Source organism: Cnephaeus nilssonii, assembly GCF_951640355.1.
Source record: "Cnephaeus nilssonii genome assembly, chromosome: 13".
NCBI classification, from domain to species: Eukaryota; Metazoa; Chordata; class Mammalia; order Chiroptera; family Vespertilionidae; genus Cnephaeus; species Cnephaeus nilssonii.
In genome coordinates, this window is record NC_137084.1 from 71,732,104 (window position 1) to 71,746,206 (window position 14,103).

Genomic DNA, 14,103 nt, shown 5'->3' on the forward strand with positions numbered 1-14,103 from the left:
ATTCCAACCACCTGTTGGTATCTCAACTATACCAAGCTCGCTCAACCTCCAGGCCTTTGCATGCACTGTTTCATTTTCCTGTAATGCTTTGTTCCCAGATGTTTGTGTAGATTATTCTTTTTATACATTTAGGTGTCTGTTTAAATATAATATCTTCCGAAGGACCTTCCCTGACCACCCAATCTAAAGTGGCCCTCCATCCCCTACCTCAGCCTCCAACTCTGATCATTCTTTATTGTTTTACTCTTCATTATTCCTTTTCATAGTGCTTATCATTAGCTTATATGATCTCACTTATTTTATTATTTGGTTATTTATCTTTTATATTTCTGTACCTTTGTAAATGCTTGGTACATAGCAGGGACTAACCATTTTGGGGGGGACAGTGAGGAAGTGTGAATAAATGAATAACTTGCACCCTAGGGGTATATACACAGATGTGTATATAATGGATAAAAGAGTGAATTATGCTTGGGAAGGGGGTGTAAAATGAAGGGTAGGAATAATCTCCAGGGCCCAATAGAATTCTAAAATTATAGTGCTAGTACCCAGGACCCTTTTCTTTATAGCTAAACTAGAGGTCCGGTGCACAAAATTCGTGCATAGGGGGGCAGGAGGGGAGTCCCTCAGCCCGGCCTGCACCCTCTTGCAATCCAGGACTGCTGGCTCCTAACTGCTCACCTGCCTGCTTTCCTGATCACCCCTAACCACTCTGCCTGCCTGCCTGCCTGATCGCCCCTAACCGCTCACCTGCCTGCCTAATCACCCCTACTACCTCTGCCTGCCTGCCTGATCACCCTTAACCACTTGCCTGCCTGCCTTATTGCCCCTAACCACTCGCCTGCCTGCCTGATGGCTCCTAACCGCCTCTGCCTGCCTGCTTGATCACCCCTAACTGCTTGCCTGCCTGCCTGATCGCCCCTAACCACCTCTGCCTTGGCCCCCCGCTGCTGCAGCTTCGTCTGGAAGGACATCCAGAATGACATCCGGAAGGACTTTTGGCTATCTGGTCTAATAAGCATATTACACTTTTATTATTATAGATTACATTGATTTATTTGCATAGTTTTCCATTAACGCTTAATGTTCTGCCACTGTGTGTCAAATTGATTTTATGATACCTTTTGATTACTGTATGAATTCTACACAAGCATGCTCACTTGGATAGCTTCTTGCTTGTGTAGCATAGTTGTCTTCTCCTCCCTCAACCTAGAATGAGAAAAGGGAGCATTGAGTGTACATGCTTGTGCTGCTTTAACTCAAGCCTCTAGGGAATGGACTAGGTTTTTGGGCAGTGTTGGGTGGAAAGACTACTGAGAAGAAAAAGGGGTAAGTAGGGGAGATACCAGGGTTCCCCTGGGAACAAAAAGGAAGTCAGGATGGAGGAAAATCTGCTTTACGATGACATTTGTGTCTGATGTCATTCTTGATGCTGTCTTCTGCCCTTCCTCCTCTCTGTGCATCCTTGTTGTGTAGTATAGAGCAGGGACTGAGAAAATGTGCTTCGGAAGCAGACATACCAGATACATTAGACTTAAAAGTCAGATTCTACCTTTGATCCTGGACGGATTACTTAACCACTCTGAGCCTCGATTTTCTTATTTTTAAAAGGGTAATAATTGCAGGGTTGGGGTAAAGTTTGAATAAAATATTAATGATAATAATGTGTTAAGTCATATAATCATATAAAGTAGTACAGTGCCTGGTACACAAGGATCATCAGTACATTTGTTGAATTATTACCACCATTAGTACCTGACTCCTATGCACCTCAATGTTCATGGATTGTCTTTCCCTTGGCCCTCCCGCTACATCCTTTCCCTGTCCTCCTTGAGCCTTCAAAGTTTGAAATCAGTTGTTTAGCATCAGGAGCTAAATATAAGCATGCCCCCTTCATGTTCTAGTTACCACTTTCTTCTTACAGAGTTTGGATTTTTTTTTTTAACCTAAATTTCTGCCTCTGGAATGCCTAACCCAACTACTGTCACTCATGTTTATACTGCATTACTTCTACTGGTCTGTAGCTCACAAAAGTGGGTTACTATGACAGTGTAGACAAAGCAGAGATTTCTTTAACACTATGATTGAAAAACACATAATAATCAATCTTTTGGAGTTTTTATGTTCATTCATTATATATTTTAACATGAAAGTATAAAGAAATATGCATTTAGAATGATGTCATTAACTTTCTTTTTTTTTGCCAGAATTAGCATCGTTGTGCTAATACCCTGGGTAGGACTGCTGCCAACCTCATATTGGCCCGGAATGCCATTTCCTATAGCCATCTAAAATTAAATTCTATTACTCCAGTCATCACTGTGGGCCCTGTGTTTGTTTTATACAGCCAACCTTCTGTTCTCTTTTTCTTTTGACAATTGGATGGGGATTAAGCTAGAATAATTTCAATAGAACATTAGAAGTAAAATTAGGAGTGGGTGAACTCTGATTATTCTGGAAACAAACTTCAATGGTATTACTTAGGTTTCCATGGTCAGATTTTTGTGGTTGTAGATTTTTTAAATCTAAAACACGATCTAGTGTTTTTATGTATTTACAAAAAATAACTATCTTATGGAATAAAAACAAGAAGTTAGATGAAAACTAATATCTATTGATTGCTCCCTGCGTGTGAGGCAATACATGGGGCACTTTACATCTGTTATTTTATTTAGTCCTAACTACCTATTTCATAGAATCATTGTACAGATGAATAAATCGGGGCTGTGACAAAAATATTTGAAAATGGTGGCACTTGATTTAAAAATTATACTTTCTTTGTCTCTGTTTAACACCCATGTTCCCCTTTCCACCTTTTATTGACTGAGTACTGCCTTCTAGAAACTATAGAAAGCATTTTGCCTGTTTTTTTGGAGTCAGATCTCAGTAAGGTGTACAACCATTAAACCATTTTACCTTTTCTCTCCAATCACGCCGAACATGTTAGCATGAGTCCCCTTCAATATTAGCTTGGGCACATCACTGTTTTCCAAGTACATTCAGGGAGTATAAAGTCCACTTCAGACCAATGAAATCTTTAATCTCATGTCCCATCTCACTCCTATATCCCTCTGTGCCTGGGCCAGGCTTGGCCTGAGGAACTCCCAAAGCAGTGATGTGGCTATTCACTCCGACACTCCAGGCCACCCCTTTCTAGGTCCCGTTCTCTTCCGATGGGTGGTGTCAGGCGAGAATGGACAGGAAAACCTCACTGGTTGTTGCAATAGTCCCTGCTTGGCTGTGATGTCCTCAGTGAGGTGCATGGATGGGCCCCGCTGTGCTTCAGAGGCCCCTGCCCTGGACCTGAGGCCTGCACGCCTCACTCAGTCTTGCTAGTGGGATTCCTGCCCCGGCCTGGAAAACAGTGGATGGAACATCAGGCTTGCCTCTCTTTGTGGCATCTCCTGAATCCATGGAAAGCTTTTTTTTTTTTTTTTTTGCCTTGCTGAATGGTAGGACTACAGGCTGTTCCCAGTTTGGCTCTCTTTCTTTTCCCTGTTGTAACTCTCTCCGGAAACTTCTTTCTCTACTCAGTGTGGCACAAAGGGATGGTCCAGAATTCCTCAGCAGATGTCCACTGAGGAGTGAGACATCCAAGCCCCAAACTCTCTCAGCAGCTGGGCTTTCGCAGGGAGCACCCCCCTGCTCTCCTTTCCTCATGGGGAGGAGGGGAAAACCATTAACAGGGCTCTCTTCCTAGGTCAGTGGCTCTTCTGAGGATTTCCTTTCCGTGTTTGCATATCTCTCCGCTCCTGTCAGATGGTGGTGGGTGACAGTGGCAGTGGCTCTTCAGTCATTTGGGAGGTTCTGGAACGTCTGGTCTTCTTGGCTTCTCTTTTGGAATGTGGGAGCTTTGGTGCCTTAGCTCTAAGTCAGAGCAGCTGGAGAAGTTCCAGTCAACATCTGGTTACAGCATTCTGCCATTCCGTCCGCACAGGAACCCTAGGGAGGAAAGTTAGACTAACAGAGATGAGGTTACTTGCCCCCAATCTCACAGACAGAAAATGGTAAAAGGGCACAAGACGTACGCAGTTTCAGTTATAAAATAAGTCACAGGGCTGCAATGTGCCGCATAGGGAATCTAGTCAATAACGGCGAAACAACCTTGGATGATGACAGATGGTGACCACTTTGTTACGTATATTAATGTTGAATAACCCTGTTGTATACCTGAAACTAATATAATATCACGTATTGGTTTTGTTAGTCCAAAAAGAAAATGGTGAGGCCGTGATTGAAATTCTGCCAGCCTCCAATTTGTTTGCTTATTATCCAAGCACCACGCTGTCTTCCTGACTGTCTGTGATAGAGGTTAAGACGTATTTGCTTTCAACACAGTTGGTGCCAATGCACCAAATTGGTGGTGTTAATTCTTTCTCTAGGCAAGTTCTGTATAGAAACGATTACCAGCAGCTATGAAACACTCACATAAGGAAACATTAGTTACATAAAGCTCATCTACCTTCTGGTTTTCCTCATTTATTATTTTTTTCCAAACATAGCTTCCTTATTACTGATTGTCTCCAGTTCCAGGTCCACTCTGCTAATGCTGATGTTAATGGTGGGTAATGTCATAAACTATGTCTTAAAGGTTCAGTTATTTTAAAACGTGATTATGCTGAGAGCATAGACCACGTGCATTGGTGCGTATGTATATGAGTGCATTCGCAGATGCAGATGCTTTGACATTTTTCTCCATATGCTGATTTTGTTTTCTTCTTAGTTACAGGGATGCAGAAAAGAATTTCCACAATATCTCTAACAGATGCTCCTATGCGGACCATTCCAGCAAAGAGGAAATCGAGGACATCTCGGGAATTCTTCAGTGCACTGCTAATATGCTCGGTATATTAACTATGTGTTTATATGGTTAAGAGAGAATGAATGAGGAGAACAGGAAAAGTAAAGGTGTAAATGTTTTATTTGCTACTAATGAAAAGTTCGGTAGGTTGAGGCTATGGCAGATTGAGACCTTGTCGTCAAGTGATTTAATTTCAATACTCCTGAAGATGCTTAAGTAGAAATTATATGTGGTATTTGCCTGGAGATAGAAAAACATTATAATAAAAATACATTCCAGGGAAACTTCTCTAAGTATGTTTACCCTCAGCTAAAATGGAGGCTCTTTCTGTCCTCTCAAAGCCCAGATGCTATTATTTCTGTTATGATTGCTCCATTGTTTCTGGGAGGCTCTGGTTGTGGCTGGAGGATAGGACATAGGTGCTCACAGTGGACTCAGAGGCAGTGAGGCAGGTCATCTCCTGAGGGCTGTGTGCCTTGTGTGGTAGTGTGTGTGTCCATCTTAAAGATACTAGTATTTATGACCGAGGCGCTATTTTTGGGTGCTCCCCAAATGACTAAGCAGTGCTGCTGTAAACTGTACTTAATCATGCACTCAGCATCAAGGTACCATAACGAACCATACTGTCACACTGTAATATGTGATATTCTTGGTGTGGGAGACCTATGTTGTATTATATGCAAAGTAGTTACCACAGCAGGAATACATCTTGCCCTAATGTCTTACAGAGGTTTTTTTAGTGAACAATAACCTCTTTCAAATCTTTTTGAATCCTCCTTTTTCCTTATGACTGAGAGGAATCCATGCAGTGGTGGCAGGGACAAGAAATCTTAGGGACTGACTCCAGGGGGAGCTCAGAATCACATTTCCCTCAGAGTCAGGAGATGGAGATTGGGGCAAAATTGTTTGCCCAATTTTTCTCTCCCTTTGGAGTAAGTGCTTTCCCTGGAGACTTCTGAGTCCCTTTCACAAACAGATCCCGGGTGACGTCACCCCAGATTTTTCTAAACATATCTGACTCCTAGAGGTAGATATGGCTTTTACACTCAAGCTGGGACTCCAGAATCCATGACTACATTTTCATCCTAGGTAACTTTGTAAACACAAAATATTACACTAAGAACATGGAGATTTTGTGAGGGGAGGCATATAGATGTGTATGCGGTTTGTCTGTAATAGCTCAATCTTAGTACAACTGTGGGAATGTTGTACCCCAAGTAAATCCTATTGTTGGAGCAGATGAAGGATGAGGATAAAGGAGGAGGGAGATGGGCATTAACCAGGAGCTGTTCACAGTTTTCTGATTTTGTATTTTCAAGGACTCTCCCATCATTAACATCTTTTTCTCTGGACACATTATGATTTTCAAGGGGTGGGTGAGATGATGCCCCACTAAGAAGGATGTATCAGAATCTTGGCTGAGGGATGATTAGTATTTTTTTAAAATATACTTTTATTGATTTCAGAGAGGAAGGGAGATGGAGAGATAGAAACATCAATGATGAGAGAGAATCATGGATCGGCTGCCTCCTGCACGTCCCCCAAATTGAGCCCGCAACCCAGGCATGTGCCCTTGACCGGAATCAAACCTGGGACCCTTCTGTCTGCAGGCAGATGCTCTATCCACTGAGCTAAACCAGCCAGGGCATAGTATTTTGGAAAGTTGCTCTTATCCATTTATAAACATTTCACATCTCATTTCCTTTTGCTCCCTACCTTGAGAATCAGTGGTTTAGAGAGAGTATGAGTTGTTCAAGATAATAAATATATAAGGAGTACTAATGGCATCTGAACCATGACTTGCAAGCAAGTGTGCACAAGTCCACAGAGAAACTCTAGGTCAGACAATTTGGCGTGGTAACCACCAGGTGACACTGTGGCCCAGAGCAGCTTAGTTGCCCTTCAACAGTAGCCATGAGGTGCAGGGTGAATAGTGAGTAGAAAGAACAACAGGTCGTGGGCTACCTGATGATATTAGGGAATGAGTAGATTTAAGCTAGGTACTTATAATTTAGAAGATGACTGTATATCAGGTTTGGGATTTCTGTAAATACTACATTTGTTCTAGAAAAGTAACACTTTCCCCCTCTACTTTCCCCCCACTTTCCCCCTCTAATCATGGGTTGTTCCTAAAATATAAAAGGTGCGATCTTGTAAAATTTAAATTTCTGAAGAGAAAAACTAAATGCCTGCCATGTCTTGACCAGATGCTGGCCTGGATCTAACAGGTAATTATGGGCCTATGAGGTAGCTGTTCTCTTTTGAATAATGTCCTTTCATAACTCTTGAAATATTGACTCTCTGAGGACAAAGATAACAGCTTTACTGGTCATATTCAATGAAAGCTTTGTGTTTTCCTCCCCATTTTGAAAAAAAAATGATTTGAGAGAGAGAAACAAAATATAAATATACTAGAGGCCCGGTGCACGAAATCATGCCCTGGAGGGGTCCCTTGGCCTGGCCGGCGATTGGGGCCCATCAGGGCATCTTGCCCAGTCCTGATCGGGGCCGGCCAGCGGGGGGCAGGGGGTGGCCATGGGAGGTTGGCCGGCCAGCCAGGGGGAGGGGCCATGGAGGTTGGCCGTGGGAGTGCACTGACCACCAGGGGGCTGATCCTACATTGTGCGTCTGCCCCTGGTGGTCAGTGTGCATCATAGCAACCAGTCTACTGGTTGAGTGGTCACTTAGGCTTTTATACATATAGATTATTTTGTTGTTCCACTTTGTTTATGCAGTCATTGGTTGCTTCTTATATGTGTCTGGGGATTGAACCCATAATTTAGCATATTGGGACAATGCTCTTACCAGCTGAGCCACCCAGCCAGGGCTCAATGAGACTTTTGTTTTTAACAAGTCATTGAACTATGATTTATTTTGGTTTGCTTAGATTTTATCTTTTTAAAAAATTACATTTAAATTCTCTTGTGTAATCATTTATGAGCATGCAAGAGTTGATTAACTCACTGGACAGAAAACCGCTACACAAGAAAGGAAATTGGTTTTTTTGAGGGTGGGAGTTTGGTATGGAGAAATAGTTTTAACCAGTTTAGGACAAATTTTGATGCTTGGAAACCTTCTTTGTGGATGCCAGCGGGCAGTTTTCCAACCCTATGATTTATATTCATTACCTTTGGGGAAAGTGGTTAGAACATTGGTGGGATTGGGAAATACATACTTTTCTCACCTTAACCTAGAAATGGTAGAGACTAGAAATGTGTTTGCTCACTCATTTCTATGTTATTTATATTTTACCTAATAAGGAAAAAGGCTTTAAAGTCATAGGTCAGAAAATATGATCAGAGTAGCAAATTTTACTCTTTTCAGAGGGTCCATCTCTATCGATTTACTATACTCCTGTAGATAGTTTGATTATTAATTGGCTCTTCAGGTTGGACTTTGAATCTAGTGGTTGGCATGGAATAAGAAAGAGGCGCCTGAAGAGAGGGAGTGAGCTTGCTACAGAAGGCCAGTGAGGCCTCTGTCCTGTGTTTGCTCAGTCCCGGCTTCCCCAGGACTCCCCGAAAAAGCGCATGCACATTACAGAGCAGTTCATGCCTGCTGCTAATGGGAAAGGACTTTTTCCAATCAGCAAGATTTTCACCATTTATTTCTCTTTTGTTGGCTTAGAAACCGGTTGTTGCTATTTCTGTCTCATCATTTACAAATTAGGGATATTAAGTACAGACTGCTCCCTGTCATCTATTTGCCTCATTTTGGTGCTCTGGCAGTCGCTGGGATAATGCAGTGTAGCAGTCTAATGAAGCTTTAAACTCTGGGAAAAGGCTGTACAAAGAACGATGGTTGTGAACCATGCCCTCCCTGATAAAGGCTTTTAGTGTTAAATTGATTGCTTTATTTGGTATATGTCTCTTGCATACCAAAATGATCTTCTAATTCTGGTTGTCTGAAAAATGTAAACCTTTCCCAGCCATAATCCACAAAGCCCATTTTTAGCTCCAGTTAAGTAGTAAAAATGTATGTACGTGCCTGTGAGTCGCAGCATTGAGCATTTTCTTGGGAAATGTAATGGTCGAGTGGTACCATGAAGCCTCTATGATAAAGCATGAAAGTGTCTATACCACGTGGTGCCACCTGGTCCTGTGGTGTGGACTTAGGTAATATGGTGGGGACAGAGCTAAGGGAGAAGGATGATAAAATGCACAGCTCCCTTTGCCATAATGTGATTTAAAATGATCAGGGGTGATGACTATTTCCGTTGTAATGCCATTAAAGGGGTGGTGGGTGTTTTGGTATATATGAGTTGGAGGAGATGGTGTAGGAAAAGGCATTCCACACTAGGATAGAAATGAGAGCTCTAGGTAATTTATTTGCTGATGACATGTAGCAAATTAAGGTTTGATATTTTAATAGGTATCAGTTATTTACTAAGTATTAACAAAGCATAGCCTTATACTGCCCTTGTTAAGTGTGTTTTCTCTCAAAATAATCAGGAAGGACGTGGATTGTGAGGGAGTGTTCATTCAAGTTGTCTGTTTCACAGGTCTTCTGTTAGAGTGGGGCTTTGTTGTCTCCAAAGACTTAGCATGTGTCAAGTCACAATCCAAGTAATGTTGTCAGGGGATTATTTGTTGGGAAGGCGAGGAGGAGGAGGAGGAGGAGGAGGAGATGACCATTGGGGCTTCTACCTCATAGTATTTTCCTGGCCTCAAGGACTCTGAAATACTATGAAATCGGAGCTCTCCACAAAGTACCACAGATTCTAGAACCATGAGCTGGTATGGAGCTTTACATTGATTGTTTTTTATAAGCAATAGTTTGTTGCTTACATGTTAACTTGTAGGTACTTTTTGGTTTTATTGTGATTTTGAATGTGCATCTAGAGCCTTTTAATTGGCCATAACACTGAAGCCTTACTTAGGGTTAAGATTACCTTGGGGTTTTCTTAGAATAACTCTTCATCATATAATTTTTTAGTAAGCTGGAATACGTTTAAAATACTTAGCATAGTTGATGTAATAACCATTTACTGGCTTTACAGATGAATTAAGATCGATAGCAATAAATAAATTCTGCTAGTATAGTTTTTGTTACTACAAGTTGGTAAGTGGTCATTTCTGCTTTCATTAAAAGTAGATAGGGTCCATAGTTTAATGAGATGAACTGGAGTTCAGGCGGTTGGAAGGCCCCTGATTTAGTAACCGATTTAATGACGGTGTTACAATACAGTGGTTTGGAGCCAAAAGGAGCCAGACTACTTGTGCTGAAAGCACAGCTCCACCGCTTATTAATTGTGTGAGCTGGAATGGGTTATGCAACCTTTCACATTTCATATTCCTAACCTGTGAAATGGGGATAATATAATTCCATACCTCCTAAAGTTGTTCGGAACATTAAATAATTTATATAAAGTATTTATATATAACGAAGCCTGATACATGACAATATTTCATAAGTGTTTGCTCTTATTATTGAATATTCACAGAAGAATGTTTACAGTATACCTGGGAGGTCAATATTGCTCAGTTTTTTTAGGTGAGGAAACTGATGCCGAGAGCCAGGAACTTGTTAAGTTCCTTTGTCAGTGATGACAAGCCGCAAAAAGCAGGAATTAAGCCCACGTCAGTCTGATACCAAACCCTGCCTTCTTTAAAATTTTTTTTTATTTTTTTATTGAGCACTACCCGATTCGTCTCAGTGGATAGAGAATCGGCCTTGGGACTGAAGGGTTAGAGTCCATTCAAGGGCATGTACCTCAGTGGCAGGCTAGATCCCTGCTGGATTGGGGTGCATGCAGGAGGAGGCAGCCAACCGATGTGTCTCTCTCACATCAATGTTTCTCTCTCTCTGTCTCTCCCCCTCTCTTAATCCCCTCTAAAAAATCAATGGAAAAGTATCCTCAGGTGAGGATTTAAAATAAGAAAAAATTTAAAAAAGTAAAAATTTTTAATTGATTGATTTTAGAGAGAAGATTGTTCCACTTATTTATGTATTCATTGATTCTTATATTTTCCCTGACTGGGGATCAAACCCACAACCTTGGCATGAAGGGATGACGCTTTAACCAATTGAACTACCTGGCCAGGGTAAACCCAGATTATTTTCACTACTTCATGCTACCTTCCAGAGTTGTTGGAATGTGATTGACTTTACATGACCACTCTAAAGCTAACTATACAAGTCTCTATTTCTCTCAATTATGATAATTGTCATGATATTGCATTTTACGTAGCTCATTACTATTTCAAATATAACTGGGAAACTTTTTGTATGTGAACTGTAGTAACAAAAATGTTTAAGACTGTATCTCATTGGTATTGAGAGTACAATTTCATTGTAATTTGGATCATTTTCAGTTTAGAGACAAGGGGCTTGTAGGAGGCACCCAATGGATGTTGCACTCACACATCAATGTTTCTCTCTCTCTCTCTTCCTCTTTCTTTCTTTAAAAAACCAATAAACAAACAAAACAAAAAAAAAGGAAAGAAAGAAAAAGAAAAGAAATGATCGAAGCGTATTCCAAAATGGCTGTACCATTCTCTTCTTCCTCTCCAGAAATTGGTACCATCAGATTTTGGATTTTAGTCATTCTAATAAATGCGTGTTTTCCCTTTTAATAAACAAAAATAGCACCTGCTATCACCTTAAAATTTCGATATATGCAAACTATAAGAATATTGTTTTTCTGTTTTCCATTCTGGGTGATTTTTCAAAATTTTATGACTGAATTTATACACTGCTTAAAAATTCATGGTCAGATTTTTAGCATAAATGATTCATGGTACTGATAAGTAGAATCTTTCTCTTTGATTTGGTAAAAAAATAAGTTCCCAGAATGGAGTTAGTCAGCATTAGACAGTGGGAAATAAAATCTCTTAGGAATATGGGTATCACTTCAAAGCGATATGACTTGTAATCCTATTTGTTGAAGATGTTTAAAGCATAAGACACCGTGAGCAGTCTTTGCTAATATCATTATTCTCTCCTAGCCCTCAGCTTGCCATGGTTTAATTTCTTTCAACACTATTGGTGGCCAGTAAGCCAACTCACTTAATGAAAACTCTCATAACAGGTTTCTCAAGGCTCTTAAAAATCTATTATTGCTCTTTTATCAGGAGATCATATCACTTCTTTTTAGTATCAGCAGAATTCCAGGGAAAATTATGTCTGACTTAGAAAAGAAGAAATGGAAGCACAGATAGGTCAAGCTGTCTGTGTCGGGTCACACCATTAGATGGTGGGGAAGGCAGGCAGACTGAATCTGACGGAAGGGTCTGCTGCATGACTCATTGAACCCTCGACCACTATTACTAAAGAACAGTTATTATCTTGTCTTTTTCTCTGAGTGAGAAAGAAGTTTATTCTTTCCTTACTATGTGAAATGATTGTGGGTCCATGTAATTTCACATGTCAAACTCATAGGTTGTTTCTGTTGCCATCTCATAAAATAAATTCATAGTGATTTGGCACATTTGCTTTTTAACTTAAATACTTTTTTTTGGTTTTTGAATCTTTTAGCTCAAGTGAACATACCACCTTTCTTCTCCCCTCACTTTTTTCTTTATATTTGATGACTGTTATTCATTAAATTAATCATTTCTTGCCTGTGGGTTTAATTTTTTTTGCTGCATAACTCTAATTTTGACTCAACTATACATTTTAATAATGTGCTATTTATAAGTCCTGCACATTAATGAAAATTTTAAGTAAGGTTACAGTTAAGTTCAAACATCCTAGGTTTTATGCTAGATGAGTTGTCATTCTTATTAGCCTTGAGTTCAGATGTCCAGTCAATTTAAAGTGTTTTTGACAGCATTTCTATCACAGTCTATTTAATTAATTTGGTGAGTAGAAATTTATGTTTTCCAATAAAGATGCTTTTCAACTTAAGGCTTTTATATATGGTACATTCCCTTTATTATCTCATTGGCAGTCTGTTTTTAAAAAGTAAATATATTGATCTTTTTTGATTTGTTTTTCATGAACCCCATATGAAATATTCCCATATGTTTTCTTTTCTATGCAGAGAGCTATGGACGGTTATGTATTGTGTATGATTTTTCTAGGTGTTTCAGAATTCTCCTTTCCTATTTTTATTACCAATAATAGTAGGTAGTTAGGTGTTCAGATATTGTATAATTGAGGCCAAATTTCTGATTGATTTCTGGCCTAACAACAGATAATGCCCACTTTTTTTTCCCCCTGTATTTCTACCAAGTCTGGTCTTAACTTTAAGATGAGAGATAGTAATTTTCTTGTGTGAAGAAAGAAGATGTAGATTTCAAAATACTCATCAGAATTTTTCCCTGTGATATCTGTGATTTTTATTGTATCTGTGTGGGCAGCTTGCACATTGCTGTCCACCACTGTTATGGTGCAGGTGGATGGCAGACAGAGAATGGTTGGGCCTAGAAGGATCAGGCTTCCCTTTCATAGAGAAGGGGAGTCAGAAGACCCAGCTGTGAGTCCCCACAGAAGAGGTAAATCATGCATGGTATGAGGGACAATTGCATTTGAAGTTAGGGGAGTGTTGGTAACAGATATGAAAAGAAACCCGTGGGACATATGTAGTAGTCATTTGAGGAAAAAACAAGATGTGAATTTCATAAGCAAGGATGCTGAAGTAATTTCTGACTCATACATACTGGCCAGGATTGAATCTTGTTCAGAGCTAGACAAAGAAAAGGAGAGGAAAAGCCAACTCTGAAAACATCAATTTTTATTTTAACATGGATGAATTTATGCTTTTGCTCTTCTAGAGAGATTTGTTTTGCATTATTGATTTGAATCTTAATCCCAGAAGAAATGATCTCTACTCCAGACCATAGAACAGTGGATTCCACTAGTGATTGTATAGTAGGATTGTTTAGAGACATTAAAACAAACAAACAAACCCACCAAAAAACAAAAAACCTAGGCCTGTAGACGCTACACTGAGTGGCCAGATTATTATGATCTCTGAACGTATAATAATCTGGCCACTCAGTGTATATATGTGTGTGTGTGTGTGTGTGTGTGTGTGTGTGTGTGTGTGTGTGTATGGCCCGGTGCAGGAATTCGTGCATGGGTGGGGTCGGGTCCGGCCAGCCTGGCCAGGGGGAGGGGACATGAGCAGTTGGCTGGCCTGCCTGCTGGTCGAACTCCTGGTCGAGGGGACCATTTGCGTATTAGCGTTTTATTATATAGGATATACACTGAGTGGCCAGATTATTATGCATTCAGAGATCATAATAATCTGGCCACTCAGTGTATATCTAGATATATGTCTAGATTGAGTAGCAGGAATTTTTGTTTTTAAGAATAAGCTTTCCAAATAATTGTGATATGACTTGTACATCCATGAC

General features: G+C 40.2%; 1 protein-coding gene across 1 annotated transcript in view; it reads left to right on the top strand.

Moving 5' to 3' along the window:
* GUCY1A2 (guanylate cyclase 1 soluble subunit alpha 2) overlaps positions 1-14,103 on the top strand; it is a 311,442-nt gene that overhangs the window by 39,972 nt on the left and 257,367 nt on the right. The window contains exon 3 of the mRNA XM_079787360.1: positions 4,724-4,845. Within this exon, the coding sequence (XP_079643486.1) occupies positions 4,724-4,845 (122 nt within the window). The remainder of the gene's footprint in view (positions 1-4,723; positions 4,846-14,103) is intronic.